Source organism: Staurois parvus, unplaced genomic scaffold, assembly GCF_062004578.1.
Source record: "Staurois parvus isolate SC_StPar_1 unplaced genomic scaffold, SC_StPar_1.0 ptg000086l, whole genome shotgun sequence".
In the NCBI taxonomy this organism is placed as follows: Eukaryota; Metazoa; Chordata; class Amphibia; order Anura; family Ranidae; genus Staurois; species Staurois parvus.
The window spans coordinates 12017331-12042299 of NW_028317882.1; the positions used below are offsets into that span (position 1 = coordinate 12017331).

The 24969-nt window shown below is 41.7% G+C and overlaps 2 protein-coding genes across 3 annotated transcripts in view; one reads left to right on the plus strand and one right to left on the minus strand.

The window, feature by feature from the left end:
- The window catches only part of ARHGAP45 (Rho GTPase activating protein 45), a 172071-nt gene extending 151343 nt beyond the window's left edge, over positions 1 to 20728 (plus strand). For both annotated transcript variants that reach the window (XM_089670068.1, XM_089670070.1), the window contains 6 exons: positions 3555 to 3743; positions 3842 to 3979; positions 4071 to 4294; positions 5064 to 5286; positions 5361 to 5457; positions 19827 to 20728. In XM_089670068.1, the coding sequence (XP_089526194.1) occupies positions 3555 to 3743; positions 3842 to 3979; positions 4071 to 4294; positions 5064 to 5286; positions 5361 to 5457; positions 19827 to 20173 (1218 nt within the window). In that variant the 3' untranslated portion in view covers positions 20174 to 20728. The remainder of the gene's footprint in view (positions 1 to 3554; positions 3744 to 3841; positions 3980 to 4070; positions 4295 to 5063; positions 5287 to 5360; positions 5458 to 19826) is intronic.
- POLR2E (RNA polymerase II, I and III subunit E) overlaps positions 20714 to 24969 on the minus strand; it is a 32240-nt gene continuing 27984 nt past the window's right edge. Inside the window, exon 7 of the mRNA XM_089670074.1 lies at positions 20714 to 21187. Coding sequence (XP_089526200.1) covers positions 21122 to 21187 — 66 coding nt within the window. The 3' untranslated portion in view covers positions 20714 to 21121. The remainder of the gene's footprint in view (positions 21188 to 24969) is intronic.

Below are 24969 nucleotides of genomic sequence, written 5' to 3' on the forward strand. Positions count from 1 at the left end.
ACACCACAATGCACTGTAACGCACTGTACACTAATACACTGGACACCACAATGCACTGTAACGCACTGTACACTAATACACTGGACACCACAATGCACTGTAACGCACTGTACACTAATACACTGGACACCACAATGCACTGTAACACACTGTACACTAATACACTGGCACGCTGTACACTAATACACTGGACACCACAATGCACTGTAACGCTCTGTACACTAACACACTGGACACCACAATGCACTGTACACTAACGCACTGTACACTGTAACGCACTGGACACCACAATGCACTGTAACACACTGTACAATAATAAACTGGACACCAAAATGCACTGTAACGCACTGTACACTAATACACTGGACACCAAAATGCACTGTAATGCACTATACACTAATACACTGGACACCACAATGCACTGTAATGCACTGTACACTAATACACTGGACACCATAATGCACTGTACACTAACGCACTGTACACTGTAACACACTGGACATCACAATGCACTGTAATGCACTGTACACTAATACAATGGACACTACAATGCACTGTACACTGTAACGCACTGTACACTAATACACTGGACACCACAATGTACTGTACACTAACTCACTGTACACTGTAACACACTGGACACCACAATGCACTGTAACGCACTGTACACTAACGCACTGTACACTGTAACGCACTGGACACCACAATGCACTGTACACTGTAACACACTGTACACTAATACACTGGACACCACAATGCAGTGTAACACACTGTACACTAATACACTGGACACCACAATGCACTGTAACGCACTGTACAGTAATACACTGGACACCACAATGTACTGTAACACACTGTACACTAATACACTGGACACCATAATGCACTGTACACTAACGCACTGTACACTGTAACGCACTGGACACCACAATGCACTGTAACACACTGTACACTAATACACTGGACACCACAATGCACTGTACACTGTAACACACTGTACACTAATACACTGGACACCACAATGCACTGTAACACACTGTACACTAATGCACTGGACACCACAATGCACTGTAACACACTGTACACTAATATACTGGACACCACAATGCACTGCAACACACTGTACACTAATGCACTGGACACCATAATGCACTGTACATTAACGCACTGTACACTGTAACGCACTCGACGCCACAATGCACTGTACACTGTAACACACTGTACACTAATACACTGGACACCACAATACACTGTACACTATCGCACTGTACACTGTAACGCACTGGACACCACAATGCACTGGACACTGACGCACTGGACACCGCAATGCACTGGACACTGTAACACACTGTACACTAATACACTGTACACTGGACACCGCAATACACTGTACACTGATACACTGGACATCACAATACACTGTACACTGATACACTGGACATCGCAATGCACTGTACACTGATACACTGGACACCGCAATGCACGGTAACGCACTGTACACTAATACACTGGACACCATAATGCACTGTACACTAACGCACTGTACACTGTAACGCACTGGACACCACAATGCACTGTAAGGCACTGTACACTAATACACTGGACACCACAATGCACTGTAACGCACTGTACACTAATACACTGGACACCACAATGCACTGTACACTGTAACGCACTGGACATCACAATGCACTGTAAGGCACTGTACACTAATACACTGGACACCACAATGCACTGTAACGCACTATATACTAATACACTGGACACCACAATGCACTGTACACTGTAACGCACTGGACATCACAATGCACTGTAACACACTGTACACTAATACACTGGACACCACAATGCACTGTACACTAACCCACTGTACACTGTAATGCACTGGACACCACAATGCACTGTAACACACTGTACACTAATACACTGAACACCACAATGCACTGTACACTAACGCACTGTACACTGTAACGCACTGGAAACCACAATGCACTGTAACACACGATGCACTAATACACTGGAAACCACAATGCACTGTAACGCACTGTACACTAATACACTGGACACCACAATGCACTGTAACGCACTGTACACTAATACACTGGACACCATAATGCACTGTACACTGTAACACACTGGACACCACAATGCACTGTAACACACTGTACACTAATACACTGGACACCACAATAAACTGTAACACACTGTACACTAATACACTGGACACCACAATGCACTGTAACACACTGTACACTAATACACTGGACACCACAATGCACTGTAACGCACTGTACACTAATACACTGGACACCACAATGCACTGTAACGCACTGTACACTAATACACTGGACACCACAATGCACTGTAACGCACTGTACACTAATACACTGGACACCACAATGCACTGTAACGCACTGTACACTAATACACTGGACACCACAATGCACTGTAACGCACTGTACACTAATACACTGGACACCACAATGCACTGTAACGCACTGTACACTAATACACTGGACACCACAATGCACTGTAATGCACTGTACACTAATACACTGGACACCACAATGCACTGTACACTGTAACGCACTGTACACTAATACACTGGACACCACAATGCACTGTAACACACTGTACACTAATACACTGGACACCACAATGCACTGTAACACACTGTACACTAATACACTGGACACCACAATGCACTGTAACGCACTGTACACTAATACACTGGACACCATAATGCACTGTACACTAACGCACTCTACACTGTAGTGCACTGTACACTAATACACTGGACACCACAATGCACTGTACACTGTAACGCACTGTACACTAATACACTGGACACCACAATACACTGTACACTAACGCACTGTACACTGTAACGCACTGGACACCACAATGCACTGGACACTGACGCACTGGACACCGCAATGCACTGGACACTGTAACACACTGTACACTGATACACTGGACACCGCAATACACTGTACACTGATACACTGGACATCGCAATGCACTGTACCTGGTGCCTGGTGTGCTCTCCTCCTCTCCTGTTGCTCCTCTGGCTGCAACAGGTCAAATCCAGGGCTTCCAGGCTGCCATTCGCTGGATCCTCACGGCCGAGGACCCAGCACAGCCTAACTATTTGCCGGCCGGCGCCATGCTTTGTTTTTTTTTTGGCTGGCCAGCCGGGCCGGATAAATGTCTTTGGCAGGCCATAGTTTGAGGACCCCTGCTTTATGAAATAAAACCCTTTACCCATGCTTGCCAATGTACAGATCATTCTATTATCGCCTGTGTACTCAGTGAACGTTTCTTATCTGACATATAAATGTAAGGGTTCCTAGGAGCTGGCCTGCAGGCCAAATCTGTAAGTTTATGTCCTCCTTTGAAGCTATGTTTTAAGTTTCTTTACAAACTCCATATTTGAGTGGCTTGTGAATTGAATGCAACTCATGGCATCTTATACCTTTCAGATGACTCCTAAGCTGTACCTACAGAACACAAGTTCACATCTATTTTGCTATGTCCTGTTTATATTTCCTTAGTGCTCCCTTGCTTGTCACAAGAAATGTTTGGAAACTCTGGCTATTCAGTGTGGACACAAGAAATTGCAGGGTCGGCTTCTTTTGTTTGGCAGAAACTTCTCAGAGGCAGCACAAAGGTCTCCAGATGGAGTGCCTTTCCTGATCCACAAGTGTGTCTCTGAGATAGAAGCACGTGCTCTAACTATGAAGGTGACTATATAGTATTTTTATATTCTGCGTGCTATCATAAATTGTGTTGGTTTTAGCTGAATTTTTGTAATTCTTATATTGCTGTGCTTGTTCTGCAGGGTATATACCGAGTGAATGGTGTAAAGACTCGTGTGGAGAAGTTGTGTCAAGCTTTTGAAAATGGCAAGGAGCTAGTTGAACTTTCTCAGGCATCACCTCATGATCTGAGTAATGTTCTTAAACTTTATCTTCGACAGGTAAGTTATCTACAGAACTCATATGGGTCAGGATGCCCGTGTTCACCCCGGTAATTCTTATTAGTAACACTAAACATTCACTCTTATTCAGCTACCTGAGCCTCTAATGCCATTCCGGCTGTACAATGGCCTTATGGGTCTTGCAAAGGAAAGCCTACGTGGTTGCGAGACAGGTAAGCCGTCCCGACTGGAGAACAAAGGACCAGATACTGAACCAGAGGTACAAGCCATGGTGGAAAAACTTAAGGAGCTGCTGATGGAGTTACCTCATGAAAACAAAGTCACTCTGCAGTATTTGATAAAGCATTTGTGCAGGTATGTTGGCTGTTGGGGACCAGTGATGATCATGCATGAACTAGATTATTGCAAAAATGTGAAAAACAAAAATAGTAAAAATGTGAAAATCTGAATATTATTGAATGAACTCTTAGTCATAAAGATTGTAAATGCCAAATGGCAACTGTTAAAGCATTTCTAAAGGTTAATTTTTTTTTTTTGTAAAACAACAAACATGTCTATACTTACCTGCTGTGTGCAGTGTTTTTGCACAGAGCAGCCTGGATCCTCCTCTTCTTGGGTCCCTCGCATGCTCTCCTGTCTGTCAGTTACCCCCACAACAAACAGCTTGCTATGGGGACATCAGGGCCGGAGCTTCCACTAGGCAAACTAGGTGGCCGCCTAGGGCGCACTGCCACCTAGGGGCGCCTGGGCGCAGCACAAGCCAGCATTCTCTGTGTGGGTGCCGCCACATCATGAATGATCCTTCATCTGAGAATAGGGGTGGCAGAGGGGAGGAAGAAAGGACAGAGGAAGATGCAGGGTGTCTGGGGCCAGTGTAGCAGCTGAGCTGCTGCTCCTTTCAGTGTTCCTCTCAGACTCCATTCCATACTGCAAGCTGGCTGGCAGCTGCTGATCACTGTGAAGTTCCAGCTCTTCTCTTCCCATTCAGAGTTAAAATTAAAGCATCAGCATGACAGCCATGGAACTAGTATTTTAAACTAGTTCCATGACTAATAGCAGCCTGTATTATTGTATCCTAAAAGTTAATTTTTAAATACCAATATATGATCATTTTTACATGTAGAGTTTCAGAACTTGAACAACAGAACAAGATGAGCCCAAGCAACATAGGTATTGTTTTTGGGCCTGCATTGATGCGACCACGCCCTACAGATGCCACTGTATCTCTATCATCTCTTGTGGACTATCCTCATCAAGCACGAATTATTGAGGCACTCATTGTCTTCTATGATGAAATCTTTGAGGAGTCACCCTTAGACCTAGACAGAGTGTCAAAAAACAGTGATGTAAGTAATATAATCTATTCACCTTTTATCAAATATTTCGCAACTGTTTTCTTAACACCACATGTTCTTTGAAGGAGACATCTTCACAAGGAGCTGTCCCCAGGCTTCAAATCGCTACTGAAGAAGAAGAGACCAGTGTGGCCAGAGAGTATCGAACTGCAACATTCAGAGGTGAGTTAAAGCGGAGTTCCACCTGAAAAAAAATAAAAATAAAAGTCAACCACTACAAAAACTGTAGCTGCAGACTTTTAAAATACAGACACTTACCTGTCCCAGGGTCCAGCGGTGTCCTCACCATGGCTGTATTCACTGGACGTCTTCTCTCCCTGGTGCCGACATCTTCAGTGTGGGCACCCGGCTGTGACACTTTGCGGCTTCACAGCCGGGTGCCCACAGCGCGCATGCACGAGAAGCGCTGCACTTTGTGAATGGCCCGTAGTCTTCTGGGACCTGTCACATGTTCCAGAAGACTACGGGGTGGGAGGGGGAAAGGACAACTTCTGCTTCCAATCGCCTATGCGATCGCAGTGAAAGTGGGAGCAAGTACCTGTCAAATTTGGGTACCCGCTCCCCAAAGGTGCCAATCCTTAATGGGGAGCGGGGGACAAAGGCACAAAGCAGAACTTTCCCTTTTGGGTGTAGCTCCACTTTAAGACACAAATACAATTACAAAGAATGCTTTTATTCACTTTATGTAGTCTGAATATTGTAATCATAAACTGACTCTTGATCATACAATAGAAATGCGGCTTGACAAAGGGGCATGGAGAGAGAGTGAGAGAGTGTGTGTGTGTCCCTGTCAGCCGCTTAACCACATGGCTGTGTGTTCCACTGTGGTGCTATTCAGCAATGCAAAATTGTAACTGGCATTTGCGTGCTGATGCTACGCTGTACCCAAAAGAAATTTAAATTTTTTTCTAACAAATAGAGCTTTTGGTAGTATTTGATTACCACTGGGTTTTTTTCTATTATATAAATGAAATAAGACCAAAAATGTTGAAAAAATATTTTTTTTTTACTTTCAATAAAACTTATCTAATAAAAAAAAAAATAAAAAAAAATCAAGTTTAATCATAAATTTAGGCCAAAATGTGTTTTGCTACATGTCTCTGGTAAAAAAAAAAAATCCCAATAAGTGTATATTAATTGGTTTGCGTGAAAGTTATTGCATCTATAAACGATGGTATATATACTGGAATTTTTTTTTTTTTGCTAATACTAGTAATGACGGCCTGGACTTATAGTGGGACTGTGATAGTCCGGCAGGCAAGATGTTCCGTTGTGTTAGAGAGGAGAGCTCTTGACTGAAATGGGACAAATTTTTTTGAGAAAGAATTCTGCTTTCTGCAAGGAAAACCCTTGCTTAGGATGTGTCCAGGACCAGACCCAAGTATTCCAATTGAAAAGAAGCCTGCAGAGCAGATTTTTGTAAATTGGCCACCCACTCGAAAACCTGAAACACTTGTATTGTCCTGTGGACATTTGCTGATCGCTGGATAGGAGGAGATGAGTTCTTCAGGAGAAGGTAATTTAAATAGCCTGTGACTTCTATTCCCTGAGTTCAGAGAGGAGAAAGAAAAAGTGCTAAGACCTTTGTGAATACCCTGGTTGCAGAGGATTATCCAAAGTGCAGTACAACAAACAGGAAGTGATCGTCTGCCACTGTGAAGAGCAGAAACCGCTGATGAGGTTGATAAGCAGAAACATGCATCTTGGATGTCTATGAACGCCTTGTATTCACCTTGTCTCAAAGAGGCAATTACTGACCTTGCAAAGTCCATGTAAAATTTGGGAATTTTAATGTATTAGTTGAGAGATTTTAAGTCCAGTATATTACAAATATCCGTGCTGGGCTTTGGTAAAGTTTTGAATATAATCCTTTGAACTGGTCTTGTGGAGGCACTGCCCCAACTACTCCCTGTGATATGAGATGGTGCAAGGCATTCTGCAAATTATTATTATTATACAGTATTTATATAGCACCAGAAAGGTTTGCTCAGCGCTGTACATTATATTGGGGGGACAGAACATGAAACAACACAGTAACAAAACAAAACACGAGGGGTTTGAGGGCCCTGCTCTTTCGAGCTTGCAATCTAGGAGGGAGGGGAAAGTGGTACAGGAGGAAGTGGCTGTGGGGGATGGAGTGGTAGGAGGAGTGGAGGAGATCGGTTGTTAGGTGAGGGTGGGGTAGGCTTCCTTGAAGAGATGGGTTTTCAGGGTGCGCCTAAAGGTGAGGAAGGTAGGTGACAGTCTGATGGATTGGGGTAGTGAGTTCCAGAGGATGGGGGAAGTCCTGGAGAAGTCCTGCAGTTGGGCGTGGGTGGTGGAGACAAGGGAGCTAGAAAGTAGGGTCATGTGAGGAGCGAAGATTATGGGTTGGGTGGTATTTTGGTATCAGGTCGGTGAGGTAGTTTGGGGCAGCGTTGTGAATAGCTTTGTATGTCAGTGTTAGTAGTTTGAATTTAATGTGTTGGGTAATCGGGAGCCAGTGGAGGGAATGACAGAGGGAGGTGGCAGAAGAGGAGCGGTTGGTAAGGTGGATGAGTCTGGCTGCTGAGTTCAGGATAGACTGAAGCGGGGATAGTCTGTGATGGGGTAGGCCGGTGAGAAGGGAGTTGCAGTAGTCCAGACGTGAAATAATGAGGGAGTGAACAAGTTGTTTAGTAGTGTCTGGGGTTAGGAACGAACGTATTTTGGAGATGTTGCGGAGGTGGAGCCTGCATGAGTTTGCCAACGATTGGACATGGGGTAGGAAGGACAGGTTTGAGTCTATAGTGACACCTAGGACTTTGGCTTGCGGGATGGGACTGATGGTGGTGTTGTTGGTCGTGATGGAGGGGGGGGGGCGCGGGCTGGGGGAAAGATTAGGAGCTCGGTTTTGGAAAGGTTCAGTTTGAGGAAATGGAGCTACATGCAGTCTGATATGTCGTTCAGCAGGTGGGTGATACGGGCAGAGACTGAAGGGGTGAGATAAGGGGTGGAGAGGTAAATTTGAGTTGAAGCCGTGGGAGTGTATCAGTTTGTCGAGGGAGGAGGTGTAGATGGAGAAGAGAAGGGGCCAGAGGACAGAGTCGTGGGGGACCCCAACAGAGAGGGGGAGGTGGTAGCGTTATAGGTAACACTGAAGGAGCGTTGGGATAGATAGGAGGAGAGCCAGGAGAGAGCGGAGTCTCTGATGCCAAGGGAGTGTAGTTTATCAAGGAGGAGGGGGTAGTCGACTGTGTCGAAGGCCGCGGAGAGGTCAAGGAGTAAAAGGACTGCATAATGGCCATTAGCTTTGGCGGTTAGCAGGTCATTAGTGATTTTGAGTAGGGCAGTTTCGGTGGAGTGTAGGGGACGGAAGCCAGACTGTAGTGGATCGAGGAGGTTGTTGTCAGTGAGGTGGGCGCTTAGGCGATTGTAGACTAAGCGCTCAAGGAGCTTGGAAGTAAATGGCAGCAGGGAGATGGGTCTGCAAATCTGACTCTGTGGTCAGTTTGTTGTTAATTCTTCAGAAGACAACAGTGAGCATAGAGTTCTGAACTGTATCCTGTACCCCTGTGAAACCACAGGTATGAGATATCTGTAACCCAGAGAGAGGAAAAGTGTAACACATGTACCCCCACTCTAAAGAGTAATGGTGCCTATACAGTGGGAAAAACTTGCTGGGCTCTGAGGCCCAAGTATTGCACCGAAAAGGACTGAACGTAGATTCTGAATTTGAAGAGGGGGTGGGGGGTGGGATGTTCTATTGTGAGAGCAGAACATTCTATTTTGTAAAATCTGATGAATTGGTCAAGTGCCTCTCCAATCTGCCTTGAAAACCAGTTGTGAGAGGCACTTTTTACAGGCACCTTCAGCTGTCCAGGCTTTTAGCCATACGATTCTGCGCATGTAAGTGGAGACTAGGCCATTCTAGAAATTTAACCAACATATCATGGAAATTTTTTTCATGACATGGTTCTAGAGCAGCCTTTCTCAACCAGGGTGTCTTGAGGTTTCTTCAGGGGTCCCTTGGCAAAATGTCTAAAAATTGCCCAAAACGTGTATACGAGCCAGTGGGTGGAACAAGCCTGCCTCTTAGTTACACAGCCACAGATTTTCATTGTGCACCATTATGACCTTCTAGCTAGAGATGAGCGAATCGAACCAGGCGAAGTGGAATTCGTTTCGAATTTCAGGAAAAATTCGATTCGCGTCGAATCCGAATATTTGCATACTTCGGGTGCGCTAATCGGATTTTTCCCGATCAGCCGGCAAAAGTGTCCCTGCAGAGAGCTCCGCTATTTCTGACAGTTCTCTGACAGTTCCTTCACATGTACAGCGGTTGAAACATTGTATCTATTTGTTTCCATTTAGGATACAGATGTTTTTATTCGGAAATAAATAGATACAATGTTTCAACCGCTGTACATGTGAAGGAACTGTCAGAGAACTGTCAGAAATAGCGGAGCTCTCTGCAGATACACTTTTTGCTGTACTGGAATACTTCTTCTTTTCATTCTTCTCATTCTTCTTTTCATTCTTCTTCTCATTCTTCTTCTTCTTTTCATTCTTCTCATTCTTCTTTTCTTCTTCATGAAAAGAAGAATGAGAAGAAGAATGAAAAGAAGAATGAAAAGAAGAAGAAGAATGAAAAGAAGAATGAAAAGAAGAAGAAGAATCTTTTCATTCTTCTCATTCTTCTTTTCATTCTTCTTTTCATTCTTCTTCTTCTTCTTTTCATTCTTCTTCTTCTTTCCATTCTTCTTCTTCTTTCCATTCTTCTTCTTCTTCTTTTCATTCTTCTTTTCATTCTTCTTCTTCTTCTTTTCATTCTTCTTCTTCTTCTTTTCATTCTTCTTCTTCTTCTTTTCATTCTTCTTCTTCTTCTTTTCATTCTTCTTTTCATTCTTCTTCTTCTTCTTCTTTTCATTCTTCTTTTCATTCTTCTTCTCATTCTTCTTCTCTTCTTCATGAAAAGAAGAATGAGAAGAAGAATGAAAAGAAGAATGAAAAGAAGCAGAAGAAGAATGAAAAGAAGAATGAAAAGAAGAATGAAAAGAAGAATGAGAAGAATGAAAAGAAGAATGAAAAGAAGAATGAGAAGTAGAATGAAAAGAAGAATGAAAAGAAGAATGAGAGGAATGAAAAGAAGAATGAGAGGAATGAGAAGAATTAAAAGAAGCAGAATGAAAAGAAGAAGAAGAATGAAAAGAAGAATGAAAAGAAGAAGAAGAATCTTTTCATTCTTCTCATTCTTCTTTTCATTCTTCTTCTTCTTTCCATTCTTCTTCTTCTTCTTTTCATTCTTCTTTTCATTCTTCTTCTTCTTCTTCTTTTCATTCTTCTTCTCATTCTTCTTCTCTTCTTCATGAAAAGAAGAATGAGAAGAAGAATGAAAAGAAGAATGAAAAGAATGAGAAGAAGAATGAGAAGAAGAATGAAAAGAAGAATGAAAAGAAGAATGAGAAGAATGAAAAGAAGAATGAAAAGAAGAATGAGAAGTAGAATGAAAAGAAGAATGAAAAGAAGAATGAGAGGAATGAAAAGAAGAATGAGAGGAATGAGAAGAAGAATGAAAAGAAGAAGAATGAAAAGAAGAAGAAGAATGAAAAGAAGAATGAAAAGAAGGAGAAGAAGAATCTTTTCATTCTTCTCATTCTTCTTTTCTTTCTTCTTCTTCTTTCCATTCTTCTTCTTCTTCTTTTCATTCTTCTTTTCATTCTTCTTCTTCTTTTCATTCTTCTTCTTCTTTTCATTCTTCTTCTTCTTCTCATTCTTCTTTTCATTCTTCTTCTCATTCTTCTTTTCATTCTTCTTCTTTTCATTCTTCTTCTCATTCTTCTTTTCATGAAGAAGAAAAGAAGAATGAAAAGAAGAATGAGAAGAAGAATGAGAAGAAGAATGAGAAGAAGAATGAAAAGAAGAATGAAAAGAATGAAAAGAAGAAGAAGAATGAAAAGAAGAATGAAAAGAAGAATGAAAAGAAGAAGAAGAATCTTTTCATTCTTCTCATTCTTCTTTTCATTCTTCTTCTTCTTTTCATTCTTCTTCTTCTTCTTTTCATTCTTCTTCTTCTTCTGAGGATGAGGATGAAGAAGAAGAAGAAGTAGGATGAAAATAAGAAGAATTCCAAGCCGGCAAAAAGTGTATCTGCAGAGCTCCGCTAAGTGTATCTGCAGAGCTCCGCTAAGTGTATCTGCAGAGCTCAGCGGTTGAAACATTGTATCTATTTGTTTCCATTTATGGAAACAAATAGATACAATGTTTCAACCGCTTGAAATGTGAATGTCAGAGAACTGTCAGAAATAGAGGAGCTCTGCAGATACACTTAGCGGAGCTCTGCAGATACACTTTTTGCCGGTTTGGAATTCTTCTTATTTTCATCCTACTTCTTCTTCTTCTTCATCCTCATCCTCAGAAGAAGAAGAGGATGAGGATGAAGAAGAAATAGGATGAAAATAAGAAGAATTCCAAGCCGGCAAAAAGTGTATCTGCAGAGCTCCTCTATTTCTGACAGTTCTCTGACATAGAACTGTCAGAAATAGAGGAGCTCTGCAGATACACTTTTTGCCGGCTTGGAATTCTTCTTATTTTCATCCTACTTCTTCTTCTTCTTCATCCTCATCCTCTTCTTCTTCTTCTGAGGATGAGGATGAAGAAGAAGTAGGATGAAAATAAGAAGAATTCCAAGCCGGCAAAAAGTGTATCTGCAGAGCTCCGCTATTTCTGACAGTTCTCTGACATTCACTCCATACAGCGGTTGAAACATTGTATCTATTTGTTTCCATAAATGGAAACAAATAGATACGTTTCAACCGCTGTATGGAGTGAATGTCAGAGAACTGTCAGAAATAGGCCATTTCTGACAGTTCTCTGACATTCAACCGCTGTATGGAGTGAATGTCAGAGAACTGTTGGAAATAGGCTATTTCTGACAGTTCTCTGACATTCACTCCATACAGCGGTTGAAACAATGTTTCAACCGCTGTATGGAGTGAATGTCAGAGAACTGTCAGAAATAGCGGAGCTCTGCAGATACACTTAGCGGAGCTCTGCAGATACACTTTTTGCCGGCTTGGAATTCTTCTTATTTTCATCCTACTTCTTCTTCTTCTTCATCTTCTTCTTCTGAGGATGAGGATGAAGAAGAAGAAGAAGAAGTAGGATGAAAATAAGAAGAATTCCAAGCCGGCAAAAAGTGTATCTGCAGAGCTCCTCTAAGTGTATCTGCAGAATAGAGGAGCTCTGCAGATACACTTTTTGCCGGCTTGGAATTCTTCTTATTTTCATCCTACTTCTTCTTCTTCTTCCTCTTCATCCTCATCCTCTTCTTCTTCTGAGGATGATGAAGAAGAAGAAGAAGAAGTAGGATGAAAATAAGAAGAATTCCAAGCCGGCAAAAAGTGTATCTGCAGAGCTCGGCGGTTGAAACATTGTATCTATTTGTTTCCATTTATGGAAACAAATAGATACAATGTTTCAACCGCTGTAAATGTGAATGTCAGAGAACTGTCAGAAATAGAGGAGCTCTGCAGATACACTTAGCGGAGCTCTGCAGATACACTTTTTGCCGGTTTGGAATTCTTCTTATATTCATCCTACTTCTTCTTCTTCTTCATCCTCATCCTCAGAAGAAGAGGATGAGGATGAAGAAGAAGAAGAAGAAGAAGAAGTAGGATGAAAATAAGAAGAATTCCAAGCCGGCAAAAAGTGTATCTGCAGAGCTCCACTAAGTGTATCTGCAGAGCTCCGCTAAGAAATAGCGGAGCTCTGCAGATACACTTTTTGCCGGCTTGGAATTCTCCTTCTCATCCTTCTTCTTCTTCTCATCCTTCTTCTTCTCATCCTTCTCCTTCTTCTCATCCTTCTTCTTCTTCTCATCCTTCTTCTTCTCATCCTTCTCCTTCTTCTCATCCTTCTCCTTCTTCTCATCCTTCTTCTTCTTCTCATCCTTCTCCTTCTTCTCATCCTTCTCCTTCTTCTCATCCTTCTTCTTCTCATCCTTCTCCTTCTTCTCATCCTTCTCCTTCTTCTCATCCTTCTTCTTCTCATCCTTCTTCTTCTTCTCATCCTTCTTCTTCTTCTCATCCTTCTTCTTCTCATCCTTCTTCTTCTCATCCTTCTCCTTCTTCTTCTCATCCTTCTCCTTCTCCTTCTTCTCATCCTTCTCCTTCTCCTTCTTCTCATCCTTCTCCTTCTTCTCATCCTTCTCCTTCTCCTTCTTCTCATCCTTCTCCTTCTCCTTCTTCTCATCCTTCTCCTTCTTCTCATCCTTCTCCTTCTCCTTCTTCTCATCCTTCTCCTTCTTCTCATCCTTCTCCTTCTCCTTCTTCTCATCCTTCTCCTTCTCCTTCTTCTCATCCTTCTCCTTCCTCATCTCCAAGGGCATTTAAATTAAAGGTACAGTGTTCTGCACTAATTTAAAGGCTCTCTGAAGCCTAGAAACCCTTTTTATAAGTTAAATTCGTAGCGAATAAATTCGCATCGAATCGAATTTCTTCCTCAAATTCGGCGAATCAGCCGAATCGAATTTTTGAATAATTCGCTCATCTCTACTTCTAGCCCCTGGAGTCCTGACAACCAATTACATCAGTTGGTAAAGAGGATGGCAGCTGCATGCACAGCATCCTAGTTTGACCCTCCTCTGCCCCTCTCCATCAGTGCTGGGGTCACATTACCTCAGTGATGGAGGAAAAACTGAGGGAGAAGAGGAACACTGGAATACTACTCAAAACCAGTGTGCAATAGTGTATTTGCTTTGGAAGAATAAATCACCTCTAATGTTGGGTGTTCTATGTGAGGATGTTGCTTCATTATTGAAAACTATTAGAATAATTTTTCATGTATTAGAATGGGGTGCCTCAAGACTGTCCATAATTTAATAGGGTGCCTTGACTATAAAAAACAAAAAAAGTTGAGAAACACTGTTCTAGGGCATACACACACAAATAAATAAAACGGTAGAAGGTAGTTGCTGTAATTGCTCTCTAAAGGCATGAACCTGCGAAAAAGAAAAAGGGTAATTTTGGTTGTTCATTGCCCTAATTCAGTTAGCTGCCGTTTGACATACTGAAATTGCAGGGAGAACTGGTTACAGGGCTGGGCCTGCAAGAGTAAAGAAAGCCTTTAAAAGCATCCCAAACTTTCCATCTACAGAATGTTTGAAAGAATAAACATCTTCAATTGACACAGCAGGATCAACTATGAGAATTTGTTAACTCTTTCTACTGGATAGTTTGGCAAAAATTTTGGGGGGAGAAAAGTCCTTTTTGTCTTGATCTAATATTTATAGACTGCACATTCTTATTTTCTCTGTACATGAAGAGGGAATATTTTAAAAGATCTTGTAGGTCTTTTTGTACCTAAAGGGGCATTCTTTTGGGGAGGGGGGGGGGGGGGAGAAAATTTCACAGCTTCCTACAATTCTGCCTCTATGTCCTCTTCCATTCTGTTTTTGCGTCATCTATGGCAGGCATACCAGGACCCGACTCAGTAGAATGGGAGGAGAAGAGAGGTGGGATTTTTGAGCCTTGGGCAAAGGCGGCTGTATTAAGGAACCATATCACAGATTCAGAAAATTTTGCTTTTGTCAAGTAGGCTGAGTGTACCTGAAATAGGACAAGGTACAGATCCAGAGATCAGTGTTGGAGCTGGTTATTTCTTTGGTGTAAGGGGCACATTGCCACTCTGAGATTGAGTGTTGTGCGGGCCTTGGGCAGAAAGTTCTACAGTGGCTCTCTTTTGCCAGGTATGTTCCAGAAGCAAAACACAGCAACCTCGGTGTAGACAGTCTTGTGGTGAAAGGGCAGGAGGAAGCACTCAAGTACCTTATAAAGGCTGTAAGCATAAGCAGCAGTAAAATGTACAACATGATGGCACTCTTGGTCATCCACCTGAGACTAATCTCTGAGTGCTTCAATTTTTTTTTTATGCCAAATTTGAGTTTACATTGGTGTAAATATAATTCAAATAGCTTCCAAGTGATTTTACAGTAATGGGCATAAGCATACAGGGTAAGTCGGTCTTACCTGTCCATGATGCTAGACTAAAGTCCAGGCTTTGCCCAGCAGAAGGGGCATAGCCCCAAAAGGGGTCATGAGTGAATGGGTTCAATAGGGATGGACCACAGCCCTAGACCCATACAGCACCCTCTGGCTGACCACATGCATTGCACTAAATGTCAAGTTCAGTGCCTCTGCAGGATCCAGTGTGTGAAACAGCATTACAGACCATCCCCACGAGGGCTGGGTACAGCTCCCAAGGTTTACCGAGGATGCGCAGATCCGGATGCACAGCTTCTGTTTGTGGTATTAAAAGGCCGTAAGGAGTTGATGGACTTTAATAACTTCCTGCCAGGCCTATAGCAGATTGACGGCCGGGCAGGACACTCACCAGTATGACTGGGAGTCATACAACGTCCTGTCAAAACGAGTTGCTCACGCAGCAGCACATCTGGCACCGGCTGTGTCCAGGGGACACAGCCAATGACATATCACTACACCGGCCCATTGTCATGTGATCTGCTGTGATTGGTCACGTTAATTGTATACAATTGATGACTTCCTGTCATGCCATCCATTGTATACAATTATGTGGTTAGCTCTGACTGGTCAAGGCAGTCACATGATACAGACAGGGCCAATCACAGCCCATCTGTATCATGTGATCAGCTTTGCCCAATCACAGCTAAATCACAACAAAAGACTGAATGAATCAGTTTCATTTAGTAACAATGATTGCAAATATCAATGGAAATACATTGGTATTAGCAATCAATGTGTTAAAAAAAAAAAAAAATAATCCTGATCACTTGCCCAGAGTAGTTTAATGTTACTATGGTAACATTGTATTACTTTGGTCACGGTGTGCTGAAAACTAAAATCGTAAAAAAAAAAAAAGTAAGAAAAAAAAAAATGGAAACATTTGAAAAAAATACTAATTCAATTATTATTATCACCAAAGAAATGTAGCAGAATACATTTTGACCTAACTTTATGAAGAAATTGTATTTATTTGCAAAATTTTATAAACAGAAAACGAAGAAAAGTGCGGGTTTTTTTTCCAAAAGTTTCAGGTGTTTGTTTTATTTAGCAAAAAATAAAAAACTCAGTGGTGATTAAATACCACCAAAAGAAAGCGATTTGTGAGAAAAAAATTATAAAAATTTCATATGGGTACAGTGTTGCATGACCACGCAATTGTTATTCAAAGTGTGACAGCACTGAAAGCTGAAAATTGGCCTGGGCAGGAAGGAGGTACAAGTGCCCGGTATTGAAGGGGTTAAAGAAAATAATAAAGAAAAATAAAACAGTAGTTAATCTAAGAGGGATTTCGAAGTGAAGGAGAATTCAATCAGCCTATAGCACTAGAAAAATAAAATATTATGGAGGATTCAGGGTGGGGTTATAGGAGATGCACCCAAGGGGAATGTCTTCAAAAGCTTTGCCAGTGTGTAAGCACCTAAAAGGTACAAGCCTATAACCCAGCTGTGACGGGAGTGACTTTGGGGGGTGGGGAGACCCCTGTCTCAGCCCCCCAAATCCCTCTTATGTGCAAGTCGCCCTGTGCCTGTTAGGGGTACAGGGTGATCTGTCCTGCTATTGTGTAGGCATGTATAGGTGGGGTGTGGGGATTGTTCATTGTTTAATGCCAGGTGGTTGTCCCATTGTTCTATTATGTGTCTTGCTTGAGAGCAAACTATTATGGGATGTATGGGTTTTGGTATTGTCTACTGCCATGTGGTGTATCCCATTGTTCACTGCCATGCGGCTGCATCCCATTGTTCTAGCACACTATTATGGGATGTAATGTTTCCGGCAGCCCTTCCCCCTGATGGGATGGCCTGCTGATGTGTTTCCTGTCTGGGTGTGTATTTCCCCGCCCTGTGTATATATCTTGTATCTGTGTTAAAATAAAGGAGTCCATTTCCTGTCTTTCATACAAGTCTTCTGTGTCTCGTCCTGTATGGTCAGCAGTGGTGTCTGGGGATCTGTGTTCGGACAGGGAAGCGGGAGGCTAACGGAAATACCCAAGTGCAGTCGGGGGATCCGCTTCCGTTACACCAGTAAAAACACAAGCACAACATTGATAAATTTGGAGCAGGGCTTTCTGGTACAGCCATGATACCAGAAAAATTGTCAGAAATACTTTACTAAATTGCCCTGCAATGTGTTTAAAATAAATGATACAGTGATATTCCAAAGGCAATACCATAAATGTTTTCATTACAGTCACCTTATTGCAATGTTGCTCATTCACTATAAAGGTCACACATTGCCTCAGATAATTCAGCCATATAAGGCACGCCAAGGAAGTATGATCTAAATCTGAATTAAAAAAAAAAAAGTTTCCCCTTGCAGTGGGGCTGTGCTCACAATGGAAGGGTTAGTTGCTTGTTATGCTGCTGGTCTAGGTGTGTCCGCCACACAATCCCCTTTTGCCTTCAGGGTATTGAGGTGCAACCAGCACTCATCCAGTCATGTGGAAAAAATGCAATAGGCTCCAAAGGGCACACTTGAAAACTGCATCCACTTTATTGTTAATCTTTAAAACTGCCATATAGAACAGCAGCAGACATTGTGGCAGCAAGGGAACACAGTCAATGCATTTTTTGCTGCTAGTGCTTATTCATCATCAAAGTAGATGCAGTTTAAGTGTACGGCCCTTTGGATCCTATTGTATTTGTTCCACTGGATCATGGAAAATGCCATTTGCCAGTGGACCAAAGGATAAGGCTTTCTTCTCACTCCTGGACAAAATGAGCACATAACATTTGCAGTGTGGACACAATCCCATTTCAAGGAAAGACTTTTTTTGTTCTATCTGGAGCTTTAAGGTTTAAACACAAAAACAAACAAACAAAAATTATATGTACAGTGGGGATCGAAAGTTTGGGCACCCCAGCTAAAATTTGTATTAATGTGCATAAAGAAGCCAAGGAAAGATGGAACAATCTCCAAAAGGCATCAAATTACAGATTAGACATTCTTATAATATGTCAACAAAAGTTAGATTTTATTTCCATCATTTACACTTTCAAAATAACAGAAAACAAAAAAAATGGCGTTTGCAAAGGTTTGGGCACCCTGCAGAGTTAATATCTTGTACTGCCCCCTTTGGCAAGTATCACAGCTTGTAAACGCTTTTTGTAGCCAGCCAAGAGTCTTTCAATTCTTGTTTGAGGTATCTTTGCCCATTCTTCCTTACAAAAGTCTTCCAGTTCTTTGAGATTTCTGGGCTGTCTGTCACGCACTACTCTTTTAAGGTCTATCCATAGATTTTCAATTATGTTGAGGTCAGGAGATTGTGAAAACCTTCAGTTTACGCCTCTTGATGTAATCCACCGTGAATTTCGAGGTGTGTTTAGGATCATTATCCATTTGTAGAAGCCATCCTCTCTTTAACTTCAGCTTTTTTCACAGATGGCATCAAGTTACCATCCAAAATTTGCTGAAATTTTATTGAATCCATTTTTCCTTCTACTTGTGAGATGTTCCCTGTGCCACTGGCTGCAACACAACCCCAAAGCATGATTGATCCAACCCCATGCTTAACAGTTGGACAGAGGTTCTTTTCATTAAATTCTGTGCCCCTTCTCTAAACCTACCTTTGCTCATTTCGGCCAAAAAGTTCAATTTTAACCTCATTGGTCCACAGAACTTGTTTCCAAAATGCATCAGGCTTGTCTATATGTTAATTTGCAAAGTTCAAACGATGATTTTTGTGGTGAGGACGTAGAAGAGGTTTTCTTCTGATGACTCTTCCATGAAGACCATATTTGTACAAGTATCTCTTTATAGTGGAATAGTGTACCACAACTCCAGTGTCTGCCAGATCTTTCTGGAGGGATCGTGCAGTCAAACGTGGGTTTTGAATTGTTTTTCTCACAATCCTGCGAGCTGTTCTGTCTGATATTTTTCTTGGTCTTCCAGATCTTGCTTTAACTTCCACTGTTCCTGATGACTGCCATTTCTTAATTACATTCCGAACAGAGGATATTGACATCTGAAAACGCTTTGCTATCTTCTTATAGCCTTCTCCAGCTTTGTGAGCGTCAACTATTTTCAGTTTCAGTTTTCTAGACAACTACTTAGAAGAACCTACGGTGCTGATTGTTGGGGCAAGGTCAGATGAGTCTGGGCATTTAAAACCTTTGAGATTGACATCACCTGGTCTTCCCAGATGATGATTGAGAACAATCCATGATACTGGCAGGTCTCAGCTTGGCAAAGGGGGCAGTGCATGCTAAAAATTCTGCAGGGTGCCCAAACTTTTGCAGACGCCATTTTTTTGTTTTCTGTTATTTTGAAAGTGTAAATGATGGAAATAAAATCTAACTTTTGTTGACATATTATAAGAATGTCTAATCTGTAATTTGATGCCTTTTGGAGATTTTTCCATCTTTCCTTGGCTTCTTTATGCACATTAATACAACTTTTTAGCTGGGGTGCCCAAACGTTCGATCCCGTGTGTGTGTGTGTGTGTGTGTGTGTGTGTGTGTGTGTGTGTGTGTGTGTGTATTTATTATGAAGAGCAGGAGTTATGACTCCACACTGACTTTCTTTTTGTTTCAGAATCAGTTGGATCTGTGGACTCAGACTCTGAATCAGATGGTGGAGAAGACTTGCCCAGGCAATGGGAAACCATGGCCACTTGTGCTCAACTTTCAAAAGAAGCCATTCAAACTGGCACAGAGGACATACCATATATTGGAACAGATGTACAGTCTGAGTCAGAAGAAGACAATGCTAAGTGTCATGATCTAGCAGGAAACAACACAAATCAGTCTAACAATGTGCTATTAACCACTCAAGTTAGGAGGACCCCTTTGCATTGCCGCCGTACTCGTCCCATTATCCGTCTGTTACAAGGGAGAACCGTGTTGAGCTCTTCATCTGGCCGCTACCCTCAGTTTGTATAGGGCACTGAATCCTCCTATATGTGTCTTACAATCCAGTTGCCTAAATTATCTACTGGATTTAAAGGGACTCTGTCATAAAACAAACATCCTCTGTAACTTGCCTACTGAAAGCAGCCTATTCACCTCTACCGGCAATTTAGTTTCAGGGAAGTGGCCTAGTGAATTAGAATTAGTTTCAATGTCACAGAAAAATGTATGCAGCTTGAGTCAAGGACTAACTACTTTGTTTGCAACAGTGCCCCTCTAAAGTTTAAGCAGCCAAAACTTTTTAACATTGGACAGAACGGAGAAGGGATAGAGCCATTTGGCTGGAGTTGGAATTGATGCATAAAGGGCACTTTTCTTTAGAAGCAGCTTTCAGCTTTGTGTGTACAGAATCCACATGAACCTGTAACCTCACCATAAATGGTACAAGAGAAGAGACAGCTCTGCATCAGTGGTCATGCAGAGACTTCAAGAGATTGTGCATATAATTATGAAGCTTGTGTGTCTGATATTATGTGTATTGGCTTGAAATAAAGAGTCATTTTTCTATAAAAACAATTTTTCAAAACACTTTTATTTCCTTTCTATTTGTTGGGTACTAGGCATGAAAACCACTTTATAAAAGCTAAATACATGTCACCTGCCCCATTTACAAAAAGAAATGTTAAATACAAAATGATACTTCTAGTTTTGTCTTGTTGCATCAGAGTACGTGATAAAGTTATCTTTCCCAATATAAAAAAATAGAGGGGCCTGTTAACTGAGCAACTTACAGAAGCACCGTCATTGTTTCACAAGGTGAGTGGATGGAAGTGACAAGAGTATCACACGCTTTTCACGATGAGTACGTGTACTTGGAGTCTTTTCTGTTAGCTGGCTCTGATTTGCCTCCCATCGTCAAATACAGCACTTCTCCAGAAGTTTTTTGCTTTCCCAGGGCAAAAAAAAAACAAAAAACACGTCTCACTGGACTAATCGGTATGTAATGTAGCGACCAGCAGTCTCACTAGGACGAATAATCTTTACCACCTATGGAAGAGCAAGCAACAGAGTTTAAGTGTACAACATAGCAGTGCCACAAACTACGAAGCCCATCAACAAAGCAACTTACAATAACAGAGCAATGAGATGTTCCAGATTTTATAGGTCAGGTTACCTGTTGCACATTTTCAACTTACATTTTGATACAGTAAAAATTTACTGCAGGAAAAAAAAACCTTTTAAGTAGAAAGCCCTATTCCTGCCTATGTGCTACAGAATGATTGTGTAACGGAACTGGACCCCAGACCGCACTTGGGTATATTCCTTTATACCGCAGCTTCCCTGTCCGAACACTATCCACGGACTACACCTGTGAAATCCCTCAGGAAATAGACAGCACCCGACTCTTCTTAAAACAGGAAGTCAACTCTTATTTTTACACAAAACACAAGATATATACACAGGGCGGGGAAACACAACCAGGGACAGGAAACACATCAGCCCGCCCCATCAGTGGGGAGGGTTACAGGAAACACATCAGCCCGCCCCACCCAACCAAAACATAGAACAATGGGATGCAGCACATGGCAATGACAGCCATGTGGCAGGGAACAAAGGACAACACACCAATACACATTACTAGGACATTCACACCCTGTACCCCTTAACAGGCACAGGGTGAATTAAACATAATGAGGGGAACATGAGCTGACAGGGGGGTCCCCCCACCCCCAATAGTCACTCCCGTCACAGATTGGACACAAGATAAAAGGTGGAGTTTGATTAAAAACACTTTGCTACCACTTGATAATCATCTGATTACCAGAAAGCATGCTTCTGACATCCCAGAAATCTCCCTTTGGGTAGCCTTGAGCTGTAGTATATGCTTTCAGGATGTTAAGACAAGCCATGCACTTTATACGACCAGCAAATAAATGATAAAATATAGGAAATGTGCAAATATTGCAGGACTGTACTGCATTTGTTCCCCTTCCTTAAATTTGCCTTGACATATGTATTAAAAAGTGACACTCAGCACTCCCTTAAAAAAAATGTGTAGCCAAAATGTGTCCTTTCAAGTTTAGGCTAGAGTAGAGGATTCTTTTTATGCTGGTTTTCCATTGGAAAAAAAAAAAAAAAAAAAAAAGACACCCCTTAAAGAGGAACTTCACCCCACCTAGCTGAGGTTACATTTCTACTCTAAAATCTCTGTCCCTGTATGTAAATTAGGATTGAAAAGAAAAAAAAAAAAAACCACAAACAAAAACATAAAGACAGTCCACAGAGTCCAGTGTGGTGTTCCTTCCAGCCCAAAGTTCTATTTCCACATTCTACTCCTGGGGCTGCCATCTTGGAACAATCCCCTGTATGTGCAGACTGGCAGAGACAGAGTGGTCTGTGTATTCACAGGAGGGATTTCATGAATACGCAGTCACACCGCTGGTCCGCACATGTGCGAGATACAGCTCTGAAATATTAAAAATGGTGCTTTAAAGGCTTCAACAAAGTATTTTAAAGCCTGCTAAAATCTGTGTAAATGATAATGGGGGGGAAAAAAAAAAAGCACACATATTAAGCTTTAAGCATAAAAATGTGCACTGTGAGGAGGGAGAGAACCACTGCTCTTATCCACAGTGCTGGATTGAGATCAACCTCAGGTAAGTACAATGGGGGACAGGGGGACATGCAGCACAGAATGTTTAACTTAATGCAGAGAATGCATTAAGTAAAAAAAACAAAAAAACTCTAGGCAAAACTCCCCCCCCCCCCCCCCCATTTTGGATAGAAAAAATGAAGGTTATAACCCGTCAATTTTTTCTTTTGCCATTTGTGTTCTATAGGGGAGATATACCTCCTCTTTCTAAACAGGAAGTGAGAGAAAATCCCCACAATTTAAAAAGGAATCCCCTGGGGAGCCCCAGGTCACCAGAACCAGTGACCCCGTTGGAAGTTTCCCCCTCTATTACTTTTCTGGGGACAACCCAAAATTTTGGATTTTCTTTACTTTCAATGATGAAATGGTAAACAAGACAAATAGAGAGGGTGAATCTCCCTAGCGGAGGCACAAACCCCAATAAAAACTGACAAAAGTTCTAATTCCTCTCCACTCTGTCCAAAACTAGAAAAAAAAGTACCGTTAGACTTTAAAGGCTGTAGTACCACTTTAATCCTAATAATCATCAAATATAATAAAAGGGGATCCACCTGTGTATGCAAATAATTATAATTGGTGTTCAAACCATGTTTGTGTCCCAAACTTCATATAAAACTCCAAAAAACAGCATCATAACATATCCATAAATCCATGAAAGACTCTGGAGTCTGACAGCTGCTGTGGCTGGGTGGTTAGTGATATGTATGCTTAGGACTGTGTACGGAATGCAAGCAGTACGGACTTTTGGCCATCCAACCCTCATAATGTCCAAAACCTAAGTACCACTGAGTATACTGCCCAGCCATAGCACCTAGCAGTGTGGTTACTCTTCCCTCCCCCCATCTGTAAAGTTACCCTCAGACTTTCAAATTAGTCTGGATTTACACTGCACACATTATTATATACATTAACAAGCATTGCACAATGGCTTTCCTAATGACCGCGCACACACACACAAAAAAGTTAATAAAGTGCGAAACCTTAATGTTACTGTACAATGTGATACGAACATGTGTTTGTAAGGTGTGTTGGGGTACTAATGAAACAAATGGCAACACAGCAATGTTGCCACAGTGCAAAAGTGTGAAACCAACTGTAGAGTCTGAAAGTAAATCACCTATCACTGTGTTCTATTCAGAAAACATATTCTGACATGGATATAATAATGCCAAAAATGGAGATAGAGATCTCTCTCTCTAATAAAATGTATATATTTATTTTTTAACCTCTTCACGCTGGCAGTATGCAAATATGCAGCCTCTCAGCAGCTGGGCCTTGACGCTGAGCGGCCGCATATTTGCGTACCATTTGTAAAAAAACGTGCTGAGAGTGCGAGCCCTGCGCGCTACCAGCACGTGTCTGCATCGCACAGAAAGGTCCCAATCTCTCCTTGCGATCGGGATCTTTCCAATCATATGACTGCTGTGACAGCAGGTGGTCACATGACCCTAAACCCAGCCTCACCTCCCGATGTAAGAAACTCCTTAAAGGGCAATTGTGAAGGGGTTAATTTCACACACAAAGCCATGGGCACATTCATTGGTGAGCTTTGCCCTTACAGCTTATTTAAAATGCTTAATTCCTCCTACAAAGTGATGAAATTTAACAACTGTGCCATGCATGTGTTGGAGCAAGGCAAATGAAGTATAAAGAGTGTACAAAGATAAAATGATTGCATTTTTTACAAAGATGTTTCAATGGCCTGGTCAGAGTTGTTAACCCCAAAAAAGATTACAAAACCCTGGATCACAGTGATATTTCTAACCAATGCTTGTCTGTATTTAGTATCACACATCTTCAATCTTGTAAAGGCATCTTATTTAAATGGAGAAATATAGTCACTTTGCAGTTTGGTATCATTGCATGCACAACACTGAACATGGACCAAGGAAGGGAAAAGTGAGAGTTGTTTGAAGAGATCGAAAGAAAATGATAGACCAGCATATCAAAAGGTAAGGACTAAAGGCCATCTCCAAGTAGCATTGGTGTCTCTGCAACTTAAGTTGCAAATATTTAAAGGATTAGTTCACCATTACCAAAAAACTGCCTATGCAGCTAAAGGGCATCTGAAGATATAAACAAATTGTGCAGCTTTGACCAAAGTGGAATAATGTCCTTTCTATAAGTGTAGGCCTTTTATGTACCTCATGAAATCTGACTGGAAAACTTCAAATGC